The 20,202-nt window shown below is 41.3% G+C and overlaps 1 protein-coding gene across 1 annotated transcript in view; it reads left to right on the top strand.

Annotated features, from left to right (window-relative positions):
• LOC133026467 (CUB and sushi domain-containing protein 3-like) overlaps nucleotides 1-20,202 on the top strand; it is a 313,843-nt gene that overhangs the window by 93,320 nt on the left and 200,321 nt on the right. Inside the window, exon 3 of the mRNA XM_061093362.1 lies at nucleotides 8,574-8,686. Within this exon, the coding sequence (XP_060949345.1) occupies nucleotides 8,574-8,686 (113 nt within the window). The remainder of the gene's footprint in view (nucleotides 1-8,573; nucleotides 8,687-20,202) is intronic.

Here is a 20,202-nt window from a genome sequence, read left to right as displayed (position 1 = left end):
CGTGCCTGTCTTTTCATGACAGTCCAGCACAACTCGGTTGAATTCAATTCCGTTTCGTTCGCCGGCTGTGGCGCCAAATCCCAACATACATTATCTCAAGGCGCTTTACAGAGAAAGGTCGAGACCTTGCGCTATTACAGAGAGGCCGAGCCGCTCCCACGACGAGCGAGCACTTGGCGGCAGTTGAGAGGAACAGAAACTTCCCTTTTGACCGGATGAAACCTCCAGCAGAAGCCGACTCAGCGGCCGTCTGCCTCCACTGTTCGGTTTGAAAGGAGAGAAATGGGGGGAGAGATGATAACCAGGGGAGAGGGGGGCGAGTGAAGAGAGACAGCAGGAGCAGTGGTGTAACTGCTGTATTCAAACACGGCCAGACTGGTTCGTGCAATGGCGATTATGACGGCATTACTCATGGGTGTCACGTGGTTGTAAATATTCACAGCAGCAATGGTAACAGCTCCAATTAACAATCAGCATCCTGACGATAAGTGTTGAGTTGGAGCGGGGGGGAGGGGGCTACGTTCTGGTGCAGTGGAGTCAGAACGAGGACATGAGGTTAAAAGTCCAAACTAAGGAGAGAGATGACACAGTTATTCAGGACAGTGATAGATATGTATGGGGTAGAGAGAGGGAGTGAATGAGAGAATACTCAGAGCATGATGGGAGTTTCCACACTAGTCTGAGCCTATAGCAGCCTTATCAAAAATGAAAGTGAAAAAGGGCTGGTTGCCAGAAGAGGAACTGAAGGTGCTGCCTCCCATTCCACTCTTAGAGGAGCCAGCAAGTCATGTCAGCCAGTATTTTGAGAGAGAAAGGATCTACTGGGATGACACAGTACTATGAATTCTTAATTTACAGTGGAGCGCGGTCATTCAGGGCTTTGTCCGTATGGAGAAGGATTTTGAATTCTGTTTTTTTACGAAGAGCCACTCACAAGGAGATAAGAAATATGATCTCTCTGTCAATTTCATATCGTTGCTGACCCTATGGCCATTTAGAAAACCTCCACTTCTCAACTTTAATTATTTTCTCTTTTCGTAAGTTGATAAACAGAAGTCCATTCCAGGAGTAACAGGACCCATTTCCCACTTCTGTTTTACTTAGATTAGAAGTAAAACACCGCAGGTAATCCAGGCCTTTTTGTCTTTAAGGTATTCCTGAAGATTGACCTGATGAGTTTTATCTGGGTTCATAGATAAAAACTTCTGGGTGTCATCTGCATAGAAATGGTAATAGGTTGAGAAGTATCTGTCTCAGCTCTAAACCCTGTTGAACGCTGTGACTCACTTTTCGTGTGCGACAGCGAGACACTGTTAACATGAAGACACTGGGATCTTTCAGATAAGTCCCAGTGATTAGTGGTACACTTGTAGATAAGTACTAGTGTGGTCCCTTAAATCCCAATAACATGTTCCGGTCTCTGTAATTTAATCTTGTTATTGATGGTATTAAATGCAGCATTAAGATCGAGGATAGAGACAAGTCCATTGTCTGAGGCATGAGAAGATTGTTAGTGACCTTCAAAGAGCACTTTGATGCATTTCAATTTTGGTTCAGCGTCTTTGCAGCATGCAGAAATTAAAATAATTGATATGTCACAGCTTTTTCGAGGATTTTAGAAAACAGTGGGGAGGTTTGATAGAGGTAGGTCATTAGGTTGTTTGGGTAAATAGTGTTTCCTTTCTTTTTAGGTAGAGCTTTAATTACATCAACATGAAAATCCTGGGGTGCTTAGCTTGTTAATAAAGATAAATTGATTAGATCTAATATACAAGTGGCAAATTAAAGGTGAAATCCAACAGCAGAGTTTGGAATAGAGCCGGATTATTTAATTGAATTTTAAAGAGGTCCAGTTAGCAGCAATTTCCTCAAGCAGAGGTCCGTAACATTTTTCCAGGGTCGGTGGGGCGGGGCAAGGGGAATTATTAATGATATTAACTCTTATAAATATATTATATATAAAATACGTACAACTTAGCTTTTGAAAAGGAATTTTGCCTTTCTTCTGTTTTATTAAATCCATTTCAGTTAACAGTCTCAAACTATTTAACACATTCTAACAATGGAACAGCATCCACAGCTCCTGTTCTCTTTCTTTCCCTCTCATATCCCACTCCCCACATCCCCAGCCTGGTTCTCAGACTATTGAAACAAAGTGGATTGTACATTTTTTTTTACTCAGACGTTGGCAAGAGGAGAAGCGAGAAACAAATTGTCCAATGTTGAAGTCAGCCAAAGTTTTTTTCAGGACTCCCTTGTTACATCTTGGAAAGCTATGTCCTTAAGTCCATCACACTTCTGTGAGTGATTACACTGTGTGCCATACAATACAACATTGGTAAAACAAGACTTATAGTAAGTGGATTTGAACCATAATGTTCCTCACCCTCCCACGGCCATCTGACAATGCAACAGCGTTTGGCTGCTTCCCAGGATCTTTGCTGGTTTGGACGTCTGCAGACATCTCGCTGTGGCCGCTCGTCAGATGACTGAGTCTCTGTAGCAATCAGTCGATTCCTCTCTCACTTGGATTCCTCTTGTATAATTATTTTCCCTGACAGTTAACATTTTTCACACTTCAGTCTTCTGCAGCTCATCATCTGTGGCAGACGTAATTCTTGGCTCTTTGACAGATTTTCTCTTTTTTTGGTTTCTGCCAGAAAGACATCAGGGGACGAAAAGAACTTGTTTTCACTTGTGATGAGTTTATTTCCTCTTTTGCTGCAAAACATGTTACAGCAGCCTTTTGAAACTCCTGCTGTTTAAACTCACCATAAACTTTAATTGCTGATCAATTCAAACTTAAATTGTTTACATACGATGTTATGTTTATTCAAGGCCTATAGCAAAAAAGCCTGCCAATCTACAACCAATTAATTAATCCAAGTATATATGTATAAAGTTAGTTTTAAGTCTACAGTGAATCCCAAGCATATAGGAAGGCATTTCTTTAGGTCTCTATCTGATGAATCACTGATGTGATTAAATGAGACCTTCCACATCATATATTATTTTGTCTGGAAAAAATTCTGAACGCGACACAACCGCACTGTCTCACTCTGTGCCTTCCTTTTTCTAATATTTCATTTTTACAGTTTAGATCATAAACCCTGTCTTTCCTTCTGTAATGGCGGAAATAATACTGAAAAATCATTTGTTTTTCCCCCGTTGGCAATAAAGAGACCATCAGATAGAAGTAAGGGAGGAAACGAGAAGGAGGAAGAGAGAGAGGGAGATAGAAAGAGAGAGATTGTCTGACAATCGCATTAGCCAGACTGCATGGCTGTTTTTTGGGATAAAATAAAGAGAATGGTGTGACTTTATCTGTTTGTTAGTGTGCTTGTGTGCGTGTGTTGGCGTGCCTGTGTGAGAAAGTGTGTCACCCTTCTTCATGCTTGTGTGTGTGCGTGTGTTTAAGGCAAAAGAGAAAGAAAGTATTCTGCTGATATTAGCTAGTTTGTCATTCACTTGCTAATGTGATTTTACTCTACACACCAAACACACATCCCCCCATACACACACACACACACAAACACACACTCCCACAGGCATAGAAATGGAATGTCAGACACCCTCTGTTCCATCTGTCTTTCACTTTTAGCAAAATATTATGGTTGTACCCCATAAATCTCAAAACACATAAGTCCCAAGATAAATTTAAAAAGGAAATAAAAAATTGCTTTGTGTATGTGTGTGTTTGTCTGTGTGTTTATGTGTGTGTGTGTGTGTGTGTGTGTGCATATGTGTTGAAAGTTTGTTTCGGCGAGAGTGAGGCATCACAAATATGATTTTGAAAAGGCACGGGGAGAGGAAGTGAATGGTTCGAGGCTTATTTACATAACGTGATATTTGCTTTGTGTTCTGCTCGCTGGTGTTTTGATCAGGAAGCTCCTTACAGAGCCATGAATGCAAACACTGCTTCAATAGGATCTTTCATTTGCATTGGTTTCACTGGTGAATACGTGTTGGAACCACTCATCGCGTTGAGCTGGAGTGTTACAGAGATATGTCGCGCTACACACACACACACACACACACACTGGCAGATAATACAGCCGAGGAAAAGAGTAAGCAACTGTGTGGAGTTTATTTGCAGAGGCACAAGCACAAGCATAGGGCTAAAACGTATAAATATAAGATGGATATTGTTAAAAAGTGGATTTGGTTATTAGCTGGGAATGGAACTGGCTTTAGTGGTTTGCCTTTTTTGTTCATAATGGCTGCAAAAGTGACACCGAAATTACACTGCACTTAGCCATTTTTCCTCCCTGTCACAATAAAGTAACAAGAAGCAAATTATACAAAAGACGTACAATCATGCAGAAGCTGCATCACGCTGTTATACAGTAACCACTGAATGATGTGTGTGAGTGAGAGAGCAGAGGCCTGTGTGGGCGAGGGAGCGGCCCTGAGTTAGTGCCAGTCGAGAGGAGGAAGTTGCCGTAGAATTCTGGTTATCCATCCATTAAACGTGATTGTGTGTGTGTCAGTTGAGGGGTTGCTGTTAGCTGCGTTTGTAATTAAGCTACAAACGACAACCAGATTGAAGTGCGAGAGTGGGCTGGACCCTGATTTGCATACGTGTAGGAAATGCAAAATGCAGGCAATTTGATTTGTTGTCTGGGTAATGGAGACATACACTTCTACTTGGGCTGTTTTACAGATGCCTTAGTTTGTATAATACCTTAAAGCATGGTGTGTCACAGTGGGTCACATTGGTATCTATGTATACTTTTTAAACAGTTTGGCCTCTCTACAACTTAACATATTTGAGTGACACAGTTTGTGCTTTATCTGTCCCTGTAGCATATTACACCCCTCAAACTCTAAAATGACATAATCAAAAGGTTTGTCATGAAAAAAAAATCCCCGCATTACAATGTCTTAAACGAAAATCTAAACCTTCCTTTCTCGTTTCCTGATTGTCATTTATAAATATGCTAATGTGGGGCCACCCTCACAGCTCACCTGCAGGGGAGGAGCCTTTTCCTGAACCTCACTGAGCCCCTCCCACAAGTTGACAGGATTGGTTTATTAGTTTAGTGACATCACAAACCCTGGCTGCCGGAATCCTTTTTCTTGGTTTTGTTTAACTTTTGTTCACTGCAGTTTTAATTTCGCTCAGAATGTGTATTCTATAACACGAAAGGAGGAAAAAGAACATGTTTGGGTTAGGGTTGGATGATTTTCACCACAAACCTTGTACATAGCTACATCTCACTGAACCAGGAAACTGTGTTTTTTAATTGACCTCCAGAACAGCCATATTTCATACATGCCATCCACTGGTAATGCATAGCAATGTGTTACAATGCCTTATAGTTTACATCAGCACGGCTCCAAACTTGCAAATGTGCAGAAACCTGCTTCATGCTTCATTTCCCATCGAGGCTAAGCATGGTGACACACTCCATTACACACACATCTTGCTGGCATTCTTAATGTTATTGGCCTTAATATAGGAAATATTGTATGCAAAGATAAGTGATGGAAGGCAAAAATTAGGTCAGGAAGGTCAGTAAAATAATTCAAAGAAACTCAAATAGTTAATGGGTAAAGGGAGAAAGTAGGAGGAGAGACAATGATTAAAGCGGTGGAGATGAGAGGAGCCAATGACCAAATATAGGAAGGCAGCACTGGAAGAAATACAGATAAGATATAGATTAGGGACAGAGTGAGAGATTAAAGAGATGGTTGGGGGCTTTTAGGAAAGTGGCCACCATTTATACTTTGAGCAGAATTGGACTAGATGAGACAGAACAAAGAAAAAGGAGTAAATCAGATGGGAAACCAGACGGGGGATATGAGGACGAGCCAACTAAAAGAGACAGAGGAAAGTTAGACTGAAGGAAGGAAAATGTACAGTGAAGATTAAAGCACGGCTGGATGAGGTAAAGCACAGCTTGCATAAATAGGACGGTGAATAGACGGAACAAGTAGAGAGAGTAAAAGAGAAGGAACAAACTCAAGTTGACAACAGAGAGAAAAGTAGTAGTAGGTAAAGTGTAGAGGGGCGATGGAGGTAAATTGATGAAAAGATGATAAGGCAGGTCCACAGTCTAAAATAAAAGCAAAGTAGGAGGGAGAAGAAGCAGCTCAATAAATTAACATGTGGAAACGGATAGAAAGATGAGAGGATAGTTTGAGAGGAGAGATGGAAGTAGCCGCACTGTGCGAATGCTCTAAAATATTTCCGAGGCACTTTATCATAACTGGGGAGGTGTGGCGTGGTAATATCTCACTTCTTAGGGCTCTTGAAAAGATTGAGGTTGCAGAAAAGACACCATTTCCCCTTTAAATAACATTCGGCAGCTGGAAATTACCTTTAACAAGTCACGAGTACGAAATGTTGCAAGGAGAACGCTGCATTCCAGCAGCAGACATCCCTCAAGTGTCCTAATTGTGTTATGAAAGACGAGGTGGGACGCACAATGAAAGGCAAAGACGAAAACACTTAGCGGAAAGGTACACACAGTTCTGATGAGCGATGAAGGGTAGATCAGGAGCAGCTCTCACATCGGTTACAGAGAGATAGATAAGACAACTCCCGTATTAATGAAAGTTAGAGTTGGTGTTTACCCGGGTTGAAACGTATGAGGGAGAGGGAAGGATAAAAAGGTAGATGGATGCCAGACGAGCGAGGTGGGTGGAGGGCAAGACAAATGATGAAAGTGAACGTAGGAGGGAAAAGTCGAATAAAGAAAGGACAATGATCAAAGAAGGAGAATATTAAGAGAAATTAAGGGACAAAGGTGAATAGGAATGATGTCAGACGAAAGAAAGGGTCACAAGGAAGGTAAAAACAGGTGATGTGAATGCCAGGTAGAGAGGGTGACGGAGAGATGAAGAGGAAGACAGGAAGAAGGGAGATCTGGCCAGATTAATCCCACTGACGGAGAGGAAGTGTGTGATGGTGCTGGTGGAAGTAGAGGGGAAGAAAAGAGGGAGCTGGAGGGCTTAATGTTGCAGGGAAGGATGGCCCACTACGGATTGACAGAGGAGGAAGAAAAGGAGGAGAGATGAAAGAGGAAGGGACGGAAGGGTAGGGGAAGGAAGGAGGGAGGTGAAGTTAAAAAAAAAAGGAAGAGTGGTAGCTGCAGGAGAAGATAAGATGAGTCTCGGTCGCAGCAGGAAGGTTTGGCTCTTTTCCATTCCCCCCCAAAAAAGATCTGGCCTTCCATCCCTCTCTCACTCCTCTTCCTTATTTGATTCACCGGATCTAGAAGCTGACGCCACACCTGGGCTGCTGTGCGTCAGCAGAACAAGCCTCCTGTGTGTCCTGCTTGACTCCTGCCCTATTGTTTACCTATCTGCACACAGATCCATTTCAGTATTACTGCTCGGCTGACCGTTTTTTTGTAGGTTCACTTTGATGTTGCTGCTTGATTTATTTAAAAGCCCCCATCATGTACAGGGTTCTACTGCAGCCACTCTTTATATTTTCAAATAATGGGGAGTTCTTTCATGTGTGTGTGCGGCTTTGCAGACTTTTCACCAGGTCGGGATAAAAGCAAGCATGAGAGAAAGGGATGTTAATGTTAGCTTTACTGGCAACCGTAAAAGGAAATATTGGAAGTCACAATGTGTACATGTGCAAAGAGCAGCAATTGCAGTTTCACACAAACACATGCATTTTGTATCGTGCATCAAAAGCAATATTTTTATTTCACTGGTGTATTATTTTTTCAGTGTTTTCCCACATAATTAATGCACACAGCTATACAATGTGGCAATGAAGCAAAACAGCAAATTAGACTAATGTTATTATGAGAATTCATTGTAAAAAAAAAAAATAGTGATTCATTATGAAACTGTGGAAGGACATATTCGAATTTGGCAGCCTGCCACAGTCTAGATAGCTAGTGGGAAACAAAATAAATTATACAACTTTCTTTTAAAAAAAACTTATCGAAACAAGGTTACAAAGTGCTTAACAAATTACATGGGAATAGAACTACACAAAGAAACACAATATCAAAAAACAAACATCTGCTAAAACCACTTAGAAATTAGGCATTAAAACACTTTCCTGATTAAAAAAAATGGTTTGAGCAATGATATAAAAACAGACAAAGTCTTGATGGCAAAAGCCAGGTTGCCCTCAGTTACCAGCCATGACCAAGAAACTGCTAACAGTGTTGAGAGAGCTTAGATTGCTGCTTGGGGCACAGGGAGTGAGTGGCTCTGTGATATAATTGGGGCCAGACTGTGATGAGCTTAAAAGTTATTAAAATTACTTTAAAATGTATGCTAAATTTAACCGGCGGCCGGTGATTGGAGGCAAGAATAGGAGAGAGATACAGTTGTGAACAGTTTGAACTTTTGACCAGTAATAAAGAGGTCACGATAAATAATATCTAAAATGCCTGAGATGCTTGTTCTTCTTGGTCCCCATTGATGAATGTCGGTGCACATCAATATGCTAATGTCTGTGTTTCTATATCTGCACAAGCTGTAAGGCTCTTTCATGTAGTTAACAATGGGGGTGGGGTCAGGGGCTTCGTTGTCCTAAACGTTTATCGGTCTGGTAATTTGTTGTTAATGTCAACTGGTTCCTCTTTGTGTTTCCGCAGGCTAACGGGCTTCCAGGTTCCTCCCCCGGTCACCAGCACGGGGAACGTGTTCTCGTTGAGGCTGACCAGCGACTTCGCTGTCTCCGCACACGGCTTCAAACTCAACTACGAAGGTCAGATAGTGTCTCTGTGTGTTTGCACGAAGGGGCCGCGCCTCGGTGCCGACCTCTGCAGCTCAGGGAAGAGGGAACAATGTATGCCTCTGCGACTGCTGACTAAATGTCAGGTGAAATTCCAAAGGTCACACGGAGCTGTGGGCACGAGCCACGCGAGGAAAAAAGGGAAATGAGACGACTGAAACGCAGCTTTCGTTGACCACTTGTCTTTACATCCAGAAGTTATTTAGCGGGAGGGATTATTTGTAAGCCATTTGATATACACCCAAAAATTCAATAAAAACATTGTTAGAAAAAGGATGGATTATTTAAATTAGACAACCTGTGTTAGCAAGACACATTGTATTAAAAACCACTAGGGCTGGGCAAGTGAACTTGTTTTAATCGAGTTAACTCAAGTGATGAGTTAACTCGATTGTTTATCCGCCAATTATTTACTTTTTTCCTGTTCTGCAGCAGTCAGCAACAGACTTTCACAAAATAAAAGCCTGACTTTCACAATAAAACAATAAATAATCAAACCTGAGTTAATGCGAGATAAAATAATTAATCGAGTTAACTCATCACTTGAGTTAACTCGATTGAAACGAGTTAACTTGCCCAGCCCTAAAAACCACACATTGAACCGTCAGAGCATGAGGCTTCTATTCCTGTGGTGCAGATGTACCTGGTTTCTATTCAATCCAAGTCCTTTATTGGGCGATTCAGATTTTATAAGTTTTCAAGCGGATCGCCAAGGCAACATGTCTTTGACTCATTCCCTCTCAGCAAAAGGAAAAAGACTCACTCGCAGATGACAGGTTCTTCCCCTTTCAGACGGAGGCTGTCAAACTGGGCACGACACACAACGAGAACATATTCCAAAGGCTCTACATTATAAATGTTGAGGGACAGAAGCAAAGAGTTTTTGTGTTGATTATTGTGTCACAGTCTCTCACTCTAGAAGATTTTGTGGTTCGTATAAAAGTGATCACATTTTACAGAAGTTTAATTGTTTGACTCATGAGCCAAACAAACAAACCAAAAACATTATAAACACACAACAACCGGGAAATTTTGGGAGAAAAATAAAATAACCTGGTTATATTATTTTTTTAAGTTTTTCCAACAAAGACAAATGTAGAGATTAGTTCCAGAGGGAGCGTGGTCCACTCCAGTGGGAGCCGAAGCCTCCTTATTCACCGTCTTCCTTGAGGGCCCGAGTAAACAGCACGACAGCGTTCTGCAGAAGAGATGAAAAGAAGAGATATGGATGGCTGAAGTGATGGTTAAAATTAGAACTCACTACGAACCGGCACCATGTCCTGTGCAGATACGGATTTCAGATTTGATTTAGATTAGGATAACTTTGATGTCCGCAGTGAGGCTGTTAGTTCCGGAGCAGGATCAGACTTTCTACCTGAGCACACGCGTGATACCGAGCAAACCGACACAACACATATTTATCTAGTGTCTTCAAACAGATCTTTTAGATGTCAACAGCCGACAAGCTGACAGCGCAGTCGTACCCAAGTACAAACACGACCCTATATGTAATTTCAGAACACATTCATTTACAAGCCAGTAGATGAGGCATATTAAACATAAGATTTCGGTCAAATCATATACTTATTGATATATGCCAATACTCGGTTGTAGTCTATGAGATATATGGAATATGCAGGGTTACACAGATGGTGGATGAAACGTTATACTGTGCCACATACATGCTGAGATACCATGATTATGTACTGTGGCCAAATACTGAATGTACTGTAATCAAAGTAATACATGTGATGGGCTTTTCAAGAAACTAAGACTATAATAGAAAGCGAGGAAAGGACATTTTAATAAGGCATGCATATTTAAAGCAGTGTTCTGAATTAAATTCAGTCATTCAGGGGCACAGTGGGGAGTTTTCTCTTTAAAGAGATTATATCTGTATTCAGGCTTTTTTTCCTCAAGTTGTTAAGTTTAGTTAAAAATTTGGGCCCGAAAAAGTAGGACGCCAGACATGGAGAGTTTAACAGTTTAGGTTTATTGGCTGGGCGGGTTCAGGTGCAGGTGAGGAGGGATAAGCGAGGCAGGTAAAAAACAGATTTATACTTTCAAATATTCAAGAGAAAAAAGAGGCGTAAACTAAGAGCTTTAACCAAAGCGTTTTACCACAGGAGTAAACAAAATGATCCGGTGAAGACTGGAGAGATGGACCAGGCTGAAATACTGCAACAACTTGTGGAATTGATAAAGGAATGATGGGTTGGAGATGAAACGGCATCAACATTGACAGTGTGAGAGTCAAACTTGGCAGAAAAAAAGACTTTAAAGAACAGGAAGGTGGATGCTGCCAAACAAAAATGGTTAACACTCTTAAAGAACACATTAGAAAGTGGATTGGTGTTGGGTGGTTGATGCTTAAGGAAGCACCAGAGGTTATTTATTGTAAGACACTTTTAGATGTAGCCAAGGCAAAGGTGCAAAAGACAAAATCAATGATTGGTTGAATTCCTGTAGCTGCTTTATTGTCAGGGTCATGGTATTCTCCTTAATGGCCACAATTGTCATGGTGACGTGGAGCAGAACGAAGTCATCACCATTACTGTTAATTTGATGTCAAGATGTTTGCTGTGAATTGATTTAAGGACTAAAGCTGATGCGATATTTGATGTAAATCAAATTAAAACCAATGTTGTTTATGTTTCTCCTGTTGCCATAGGTCACCTTTGGGCACTTCCTGTAAACGTACTCTAAACATGACCTCTACTTGGATAACTGTTATTCTAAGCCCGCCCCTTATGCTAACCTCAACCACTGACCCAAATATCAGTCCTTTAGCAATTAATTTGTCTGGAAGTTGTCCTCAAAAGGATTATATGGCAATCACACACACACACAATCACACAAACACACACACACACACACACACACACACACACACACACACACACACACACACAAAGAGAACTGATTGCTGCAGAAAGTGATACACGGCAAAACTCTCCCTTTGTGTTCTCCTCTTCCCCCATCCGTAGGCCTTTTTGCTCGTTTGTATGTAAGTTGGTCGGTCGGCCGCTTCTGATGGTGTTGATTTGTGTGTGTGTGGCGCGCCGCATAATGACAGTATCATTGATTGCAAAGTGCCTGGGTTGAACTCGGCACAAACGCTGTGTCAGGGTGCGCTCGTGCCTGCTTGTGCTACTTGTATGTCCAAGCAGTTGTCCCAGATTTATTCACTGGCACAAGTCTCTGCTTGCAACATGGCCCATGTTCCTTCTGTGCATGTGCGCGTGTGTGAGCAAGCCAGAGAGAGAGAGAGAGAGCGGCAGAAAGAGTTTGCTCTCGGTGAGCTCGGAGCTTCCAGGGGACTTATCTGAAGAGCCCCTGCTGCTGATACATTCGGCTGTTTGACTTTCTCTGTGTGTGTTTGAGTGAGGGAGCATGGGAGGGAGGCACGGAGACAAACCACACTGGGCCATACCAGAATAATGCAACATTATGCAGATGAAGTGTTGATCTATCTATATGTCGCATCTCTGCATCGAAAGTCCGCAACACATAGCAAATGTCCTCCTGAGGTTATAATATAAGGAACTTCAGGGGTGCAATGACAATTTCAATTAAAGTTTTTTTTAATTTCTCATGAATAATTTCCTGATGAGTGGATCACATGACCTTTTCAGTCGACTTATTTTTTTTTTTTTCAGTGCAGTGAGCGTGTAATTGTCATTGCCCCAAAATACATTTTACACTGTCGGGCCCTGCAACTCAGAGCTGGGATGTAATTTAATTCAGCGCGGAGGAGATTTTCTCGGAATGGAATGATCCACCTGGGCTTGGACATTTTTTGGCAAGTCGTCCTTTCTCCATGTAATCCTTATGTCTAATCTGCTGTTGGAGCGATTTCAGGTTGTAGATTTACGCAGGTATTAGCCTCAGCATTGTAAACAAGACGTGTTTTTAAGGGGGAAAGAGTGAAAAACACCTTTCATCATAGTTGTTGTAGGGAGTGATATGTGTTGTGTAAAATCACTCTTGTTTTCAGCAAAAATGTGGACACTAAGAATACAAAATTATCTTTGCATACGTGTGTGTGTTAGAGTGAGTGTGCATACCTTACTCTGACACACACATATTACAAATGCATATTCCACGATCTGACCTCTAGGACTGGTTATCTGCGTAAGCACATGATAACTTATGCCAACCTCTTTTTTTATATTGTATCTAACTGTAAAAACAGGTTGGTAGGTTAAAGAAATAAAAATAAAAGTCTTAAAAATAAGGACTTGATTCATTTAATTTATATCAAATTTAAATGTAATCTGTAATCCAATGTCAGTATAAACATAATGTTCCCAGGCAGAGATAGCACAAATGGAAAAGGGGTCGGACTACTTATCCCATTTCCCCAAACAGCAGCTCTAAGAAGATCCGTGTAAACTAAACATTTACAGTGATTATAAAGCTTTGTCATCAACAGGTGAATAAGAGCAGCTTCAGTTGAGCTGCAGGTGTTTCAAACAATCTGTTGTCTGAGCCGAGTCAACATTTATGATTTACCAAGAGATGGATGCTCCAGCCCTCACCTTGTCATGAGCTCGGGTCACATGAATAAATGAGATTGTGGCCAACCTTCAGTCCATTTAGAGTTTGACTGGGTTCACTCCTGGGTTAAAGCATAAGGAATATTGAAGGGGCCTCGGAGTGGGACTGGTAGTCCATCACACTGAAGGGAGCTGAGACTGTTCAGACATCCGATGAGTCAGCCTCCAAGACATGTTAGTGTGGAAGGTATTCCAGGCATGTCAAAGTATGAAGAGACCTCGGGGCGTTTCCAGAGGATGCTCGAGTGCTTTTTAGATCCCGGCCCGCTTGGGAATACCTGGGGAACTCAAAGAAGCTTAAACATGTGGAGGGGAAGAAGAAGGTCTGGACTGCCTTTCTTATCCTGCTGCTGCTGCTGCTGCTGCTGCTGCTGCTGCTGCTGCTGCTGCTGCTGCTGCTGCTGCACGTTATGAAAAATGTATGAATGGGTATGAATGAATAGATGGATTAACATACTGTGAGAGCTAAGACAAAAAAAAAGCGAGTGGTGTAGAGGTACACTACGCAGTATATGTAGTGCAAAACAGAAAATCCATGAAAAAACTTACATGTATTGATTCCACTATAGGAAGGAGTTTAGCGGGTAGTTGTTAGGGCACAGGTACAGTAGTGCTGCTCCATCCTTTCAACCTGTCTGTCTGCTCTTGGGATACACTTTGATGTGATTGTTGGTTTCCTTGACAATTTCTCCCTCCCCCTGTGAAGACAGTCAGGCCATAAGTAATTCATAAGTCAGCACATGCCATACAGTGTGTGTGTGTGTGTGTGTGTGTGTGGGTGTGAGTGCGCTTGTGGGTGTGAAACGGAGAGAGAAAAGGAGTGATGTATTATTTAGCATGATGTCGGAGGCAGTTTGATATTGTGCTGATGAGACGGAATCAAAGATTATCGCAGAGCTTAAACACACGTGCACACACATCTCACACACGTGCACACACACACGTGCACAACACACACACGGCCACTTCTCTGCATGACTGTCGTCGAAGAATTGTTATCTTTGTTTCTGCAGACTCCTTCTATGCTCTCGTCTTTTTTCAACTCTACGACCCCGTCCATCGCCTCTGAGTTTGGCTATCTTAACTCTATTATTTAAAGTCTATATATGCATATAACATATCCCCAGATCCCCCATGTCGGTGGTCCAACTGGAGCTCGGGTATATAGAAGCCCGGGAGGGTTCTGCTCAGTTTCTTGGCTGTTCCTAGGGCTGTGCTCTTCTTGGACAGAGATCTCTAATCCTACAGTTTGGGATCTAATTACCCCTGGCACCAGTGTGGCCTTCACTTTCCACATCTTCTTCAGCTCCTTGGGATTGCCGCATCTAAACTCAGCACTGTTCTGCACTGGTAATTTCCTTTTATGAAGACAAACACAGACTTTTATTAGTTTGACTGACATGTGCAAGAACTCTTATGATACATGTTAAGTCAAGTCCAGTATGGCAACTATATTCAGTGCAGTAGGTGTAATTTTATTTTCATGTCGGCCAATTTTCTCTTGGCGTGAGAGAAGATTTGTTTGACCCCTGTAGGTTGTACAGTTTTCTAGATAAAACCGTGTTATAAAAGTCAAACCTGATTTAAATGTAATCCTGGAGAGACGCCTTCTTCTAAGTATGTTGGAATGAAAACATAATATGGAATAACATCGAATTGAGTTAACCTCAAACATAGATATACACTACCCACATTCATACAATATACATTTAGACATGTCCATGTGTCAAGAGGCACACGCACGCATAGAAATCACAGTTACATGCATATATGTAACTGTGCTTTCTATGCAGGCCTGTGCCGGAACACAAGCAGACACATGGCTCCCTTATGAAATGATTTTCTTCAGAACACAGACCGGAGAACATGTTCCTCATCCTAGGAACATTCTGCCATCTGACTAACAAGTCAGCAGAGATTTCACTTCACTCCTCCCATCCCCACCTCCTCTTCAGCACTTCTGCTGTTTCCTCCTTCTCTCCTCCTAGGATATAACAGTAATACACTTCTCTCACCTTCATTTACTCCTACCACGGAGAGTTTACATAGTGCCTCGAGAGGAGACATAAACAAAGAGCAATAAAACGTAGAAGGAGGCACTTAAAAAAAAAAGGAGCCGCATCAAATGTGAAATGGTAAATGTGTATTTGTAAATGAACAGAGCACTCTGACAGCAGGGTTAAAAGCTGTGGGAGCTCTCCCTGTCCAGATCACATCCATGGACTCTTTTCCATCTCTGCATTTATTCTTCAGTTCCTTCAAATATCACGGAGAGTGTGACTCACAGGTCCACAGCCAAACCAGTGACCTTCTGGTCATGTAATCATTTCATGAAACTGCTGCTCCACCATCATGATATAAAGGATTTTGAATTTCCACGAGGTAGCAGGAGGAAATCTTCACTCAGAGGTCACATGATGTGTATCTGTAAATTCACGGCAGCGACAGATGAAGGAGTTACAGTTAATTACATAATCATGTTGGTCAGTGTAACAGTGGATTACAGACGAGCTTTTTAACATGTTTCTTATCTCTCTGACCAAGTCACATTCTCTGTCCTTTTAACGTTACTGTCTGTTTACCTTAAGGACATTTAATTGTGTGCTGAGTTTGCCTCACACATTATTTAAAAGATGCAGAGTTTTAAAGAGATTTTATGACAGATCTGCAGACGCTGATGGATTATTGTGTTTTTCCAAACCTCCCGTTAAAATTAAACTATACGATTATATTTTAGAGGCACTATTGAATCTCTAAATAGTGTGCTGCATTTGATCAAAACAAATTCAGTCTGAAATCCAAAGTTTTCAGGAGGCCAACGCTCACTTTGGACCAACTTTTTCCTCAAAGTCGCAAAAACCGAGTAAAGCTGATTGTTCTCTGCTTTCGAAAAGGCACTGGAGAGTAAACAAAAACAAACCTCACCCAGTTGAAAACCTCAGTAAACACAGAGACTATTGTTTTTAACACTTGCCATTGAATGCGAAAATAATACATACAAATTATGAAAATGAGACGCACACTTCTGATATTTAGTTTATCTTCTAGTTTTAATTATTCAGCTTTTTTTCCTTTGCCACATTGAAATGCATGAGAACTCTATTAGTGGGCAGATATATGCAATAACACTGTTTGTATTATTTTATGCACAATTCCGAGCAGTTTCCTGTGAGGTTATTGCTCCCCTGCCTCCCGCAATGTGGCCACCAACGACTCTGTTGACACAATTTGGTGCAACAGCATCAATTAGGTGTGAGGAGCTCGAAACAATGTGGCTTGATTGTATTCCACATTAGAATTCAGTGAACATCAGCATCTTTCATGAAGAAAGGTTTCCTAAATTTTTCATCTCTTGCACCAAATCTTTCCATCTCTTGGCTGAATCTTTTGAAGTCACGACAGAGAACACACACACACACACACACACACACACACACACACACACACACACACACACACACACACACACACACACACACACACACACCGGGTGAGATCCGACTGCTGCATGCAGAGACTGCGTAGACTGGAAATGGCTTCATTTAGTCAACACCATGTGGAAATGAACTCTGAAAGACGGTGCAGCTAAAGATCAAAGTTCCAGTGGAAACCATGCAGTTGCATTTGCATCCATATTTAAAGACAGACGTTAAATCGGCTATTTTTAACTTGAACGTGATCTCAGTGTGCTCGTTCTCTTCTGAGCTCCCGTCCTCGAGCGTTGAGGTGTTAAAATGAGGTGTGGTCAGGTGTATTATTGGCTAATTTGAGGCAGTGGAAAGCGATATCATCACAAACCTGTTCTGAAGTCAATTACATGAACTTTATATATCATCTAATATTTAATAATTAATCTAAGGGTTCATTATCGAGAAAGTAATATGCACTTACATAGATAGATGTACAGCGCTTGTATACAGTCTCTCTTACATCCAGGCTAACCTGAGGTTATAACAGCAGTCTTACCTGGCTTCTGAAAGCTGCCAATCCGATTGGTTTATTGAATTTTGCGCCCAAAACACACGGATGATTTGATATAAGACTGAGGACTACACTCCTGAGCCATGCACCTGTCACAGCAACCTTCAGCCATTAAACTTACACAAGTGGATTTGGACTTTATAAATGCATTTGTGCCATGTGCTTTAGATCATGGGCTTAGATTGTTGAAATAGCGCCACAAGAGTGAAGTGTGTGTGTTTTGTCTCTGTATTAGTCATGTTGTGGGGACCTAGTGTTTTTCCTTATGGGGACAAAAAAGAATGTCTGCTAAACATATATCATTACATTGGAAGAGTTTTAAGCTGAAGGGAAAAGGTCAGAGTAAGTTTCCAGGAAATTTATGCAAGTCAATGCAATGTCCTCTGAAGTCATGGCGATTGCAACTCTCTCTCTCTCTCTCTCTGTCTCTCTCTCTCTCTCTCTCTCTTTCTCTCTATCTATCTCTCTCTCTTTCTCTTTGTGCGTGTGCATGCATTAGTGTGTGTGTGTGTGTGTGCGCTAGCTGCAGCTTAGATCTGATCTTTATCAAAGAGACCTGAGGAGACTGACAATATCCACTCGTCTTTCTTTTTTCTTTTTTCAGTTTTCGGTCATTCTATCTTTCTTTCAGTTAAGTCATTGAATGTGTTCATTGTCAGTTTCTATCAGAGAAGATTGACTACTCATATAAGTTAATTACATACTATCACTATTCTTTATTTTGCAATGTAAAGAAGGTTTAAGAATTATGTTCCTTTTATGCTTCGACTTCAAAGAATTCAACTGCAGTGATGAAATACAGACTCTAGTCGCAGCCAAGTCACAAACGTACTTTACACACAACTACCTGCTTTATTCTCTGTATCTTGATTTATTTCTCTGTGCATCTTTTTGCACTGAGCTCACTACACATATTTAGCACCCACAATGCACTTAGTAGTACACAGAACCATATCTGTGTGTGTGTGCCTACACACATGCAGCTGTGGCTCGGTTCATACATTTAAAATGAGAAGGAATATGTCAGTGGCGTCCCCGGAGAAAAGTGGTTGCACATTCCTGGAGAGTGGTGAGTGGGCATGTGTGTGTCTGTGTGTACGTGCCTACGTCTGTGTATAATGTATATGCATGTGTCCTACTTGTTCCCGTGTGTATGTAACAGGCATGTGTGAAGTATCTGAGATTTGAGAGGAGAGGAACAGGGAGAAAGATAGAAGTGGAACATGCAGCATAATGAGAAATGAATGAATCTGCACTGGGAGCAGTATAGGCACATATGACGTCCAATACACACCAATACAAAATATTTTTATACAGAACTCAGTGCAGAAGAAGAAGCTTAATTGATTCAGAAACTTTTAAATCACGTCCTCACTGCGAGCTGTTAAAGTCTGTACCTAAAATCAGCAATGGCATCTGCCCCAAAAATCCAGTACTGGTCGATGCTGTATTGTGAAGCCCGCTCTGCTGAAATGTCAACGAAAGAGCGTCAATCTAAACAATTAAACACACACACACACACACACACACACACACACACACACGCACACACACACACACACACGCACACACACACACGCACACACACACACACACACACACACACACACACACTGTGAAAGCAGATGAGAGGAGCAGATTGTTTCAAACAGAATTCGCAACAGGAAATGTGTGTTTTTTGAGTCTTTATCTCCTGAGAAATCCTAAATGTCACAAAAGTTTTTCCTATCTGTTTTATTCAAACATCTGCAAGTCACCAGAGACTAAAATAAGCCGCAGATTATCTAAAAAAAGTGACTGTGACGGGGCCGTGACTCAGAAATGTATCTCATCATACGAGCGGTGGAAGGGCGCTATTTTTAATATTTTATTTTATAGTCGTATTGATTTTTGTTTTTTCAAAGGTTCTGCTTTGTAAGCACGACTTGGAAGGCAACTGAGAAATTATTTTGTTGATTTATTTATATATTTTCATCTGTGAAAACAGGTGATTATGTTTTTTTTCAGGCTCAGTGAATCGGTGGGCCTGTGGACCATCACAATAAAATATAAAGTCTTTAGTGTTGTTTGCAGGCAGGGAGGAGTCTGTGTCTACCTGTTATTTGTGTGCACGAGAGCATGGTGAGTTTTCTGGGGCTGGGTTTTTATTTTTCTCCTGTTTTCTAAGATGAAAAATAAGGAATCTAAAAATGTACCTTGGAAAATCCGATCCTGGCAAATCGTTTTTCTTAGTTGCCTGTCAAACCTTTGTAAGCTTAAGATAAGTGACACTAAAACTGTCCAAGTTACTACTTTAACATTATGGAGGATGCAAGTCCAACAACAGAGTTAGTTGTTTAGTGCTTTGCAGAAAGTGCTAAATACAACCAATACACATTAGCTCATTCTCTGGATCCTATATAATTCCACAGTGTTATGGTGCAAATTAGCTGCCAAATCCCTCAGTTTCAGGCCTGCACTGAAGTCAGCGTCTTCTGAATGCATCCGTCTGATGTACGGACGAATGGCTGCCAAATGTCTAAGCATCTTAGATACTGTAGGGGCCTCATGTATAAAAAGTCCAACAAAATGACAACTTCGTGGGTAAAATGCACTAATTCAGTGGCAGATTTATATTTGGAAGCTGCTTAATGTTTTATAGCCTGGAAGGGAAAGGTGTCTAGCACTGAAGATTGTCCAAAAAGTAGCCATCGGTCTTATAATGTCTGGATAATGTAATTACAGTAAAGTGTAAAGTGGATCGACCTCATTTTTTAATGATATAAATATATTTATGACGTAAATCTCGGGAACAGTTTCCAAACCCATCTGTGCCAAGACAGGATAGAACTTACATCAAGTGATTTATTGATTTGATATTCAGGTCTGTCAGACGTACACTAGCCACCTGACTAAAATACAGGCTATCCCGGTCCACAGTTTTTATCAGTGTGTAGGAGTGTGCTGATC

The sequence above is a fragment of the Limanda limanda genome, chromosome 19 (genome assembly GCF_963576545.1).
Source record: "Limanda limanda chromosome 19, fLimLim1.1, whole genome shotgun sequence".
Taxonomy (NCBI): domain Eukaryota; kingdom Metazoa; phylum Chordata; class Actinopteri; order Pleuronectiformes; family Pleuronectidae; genus Limanda; species Limanda limanda.
The sequence above is the reverse complement of the archived record's forward strand: the minus strand, read 5'-3'. Positions and strand labels throughout refer to the sequence as shown.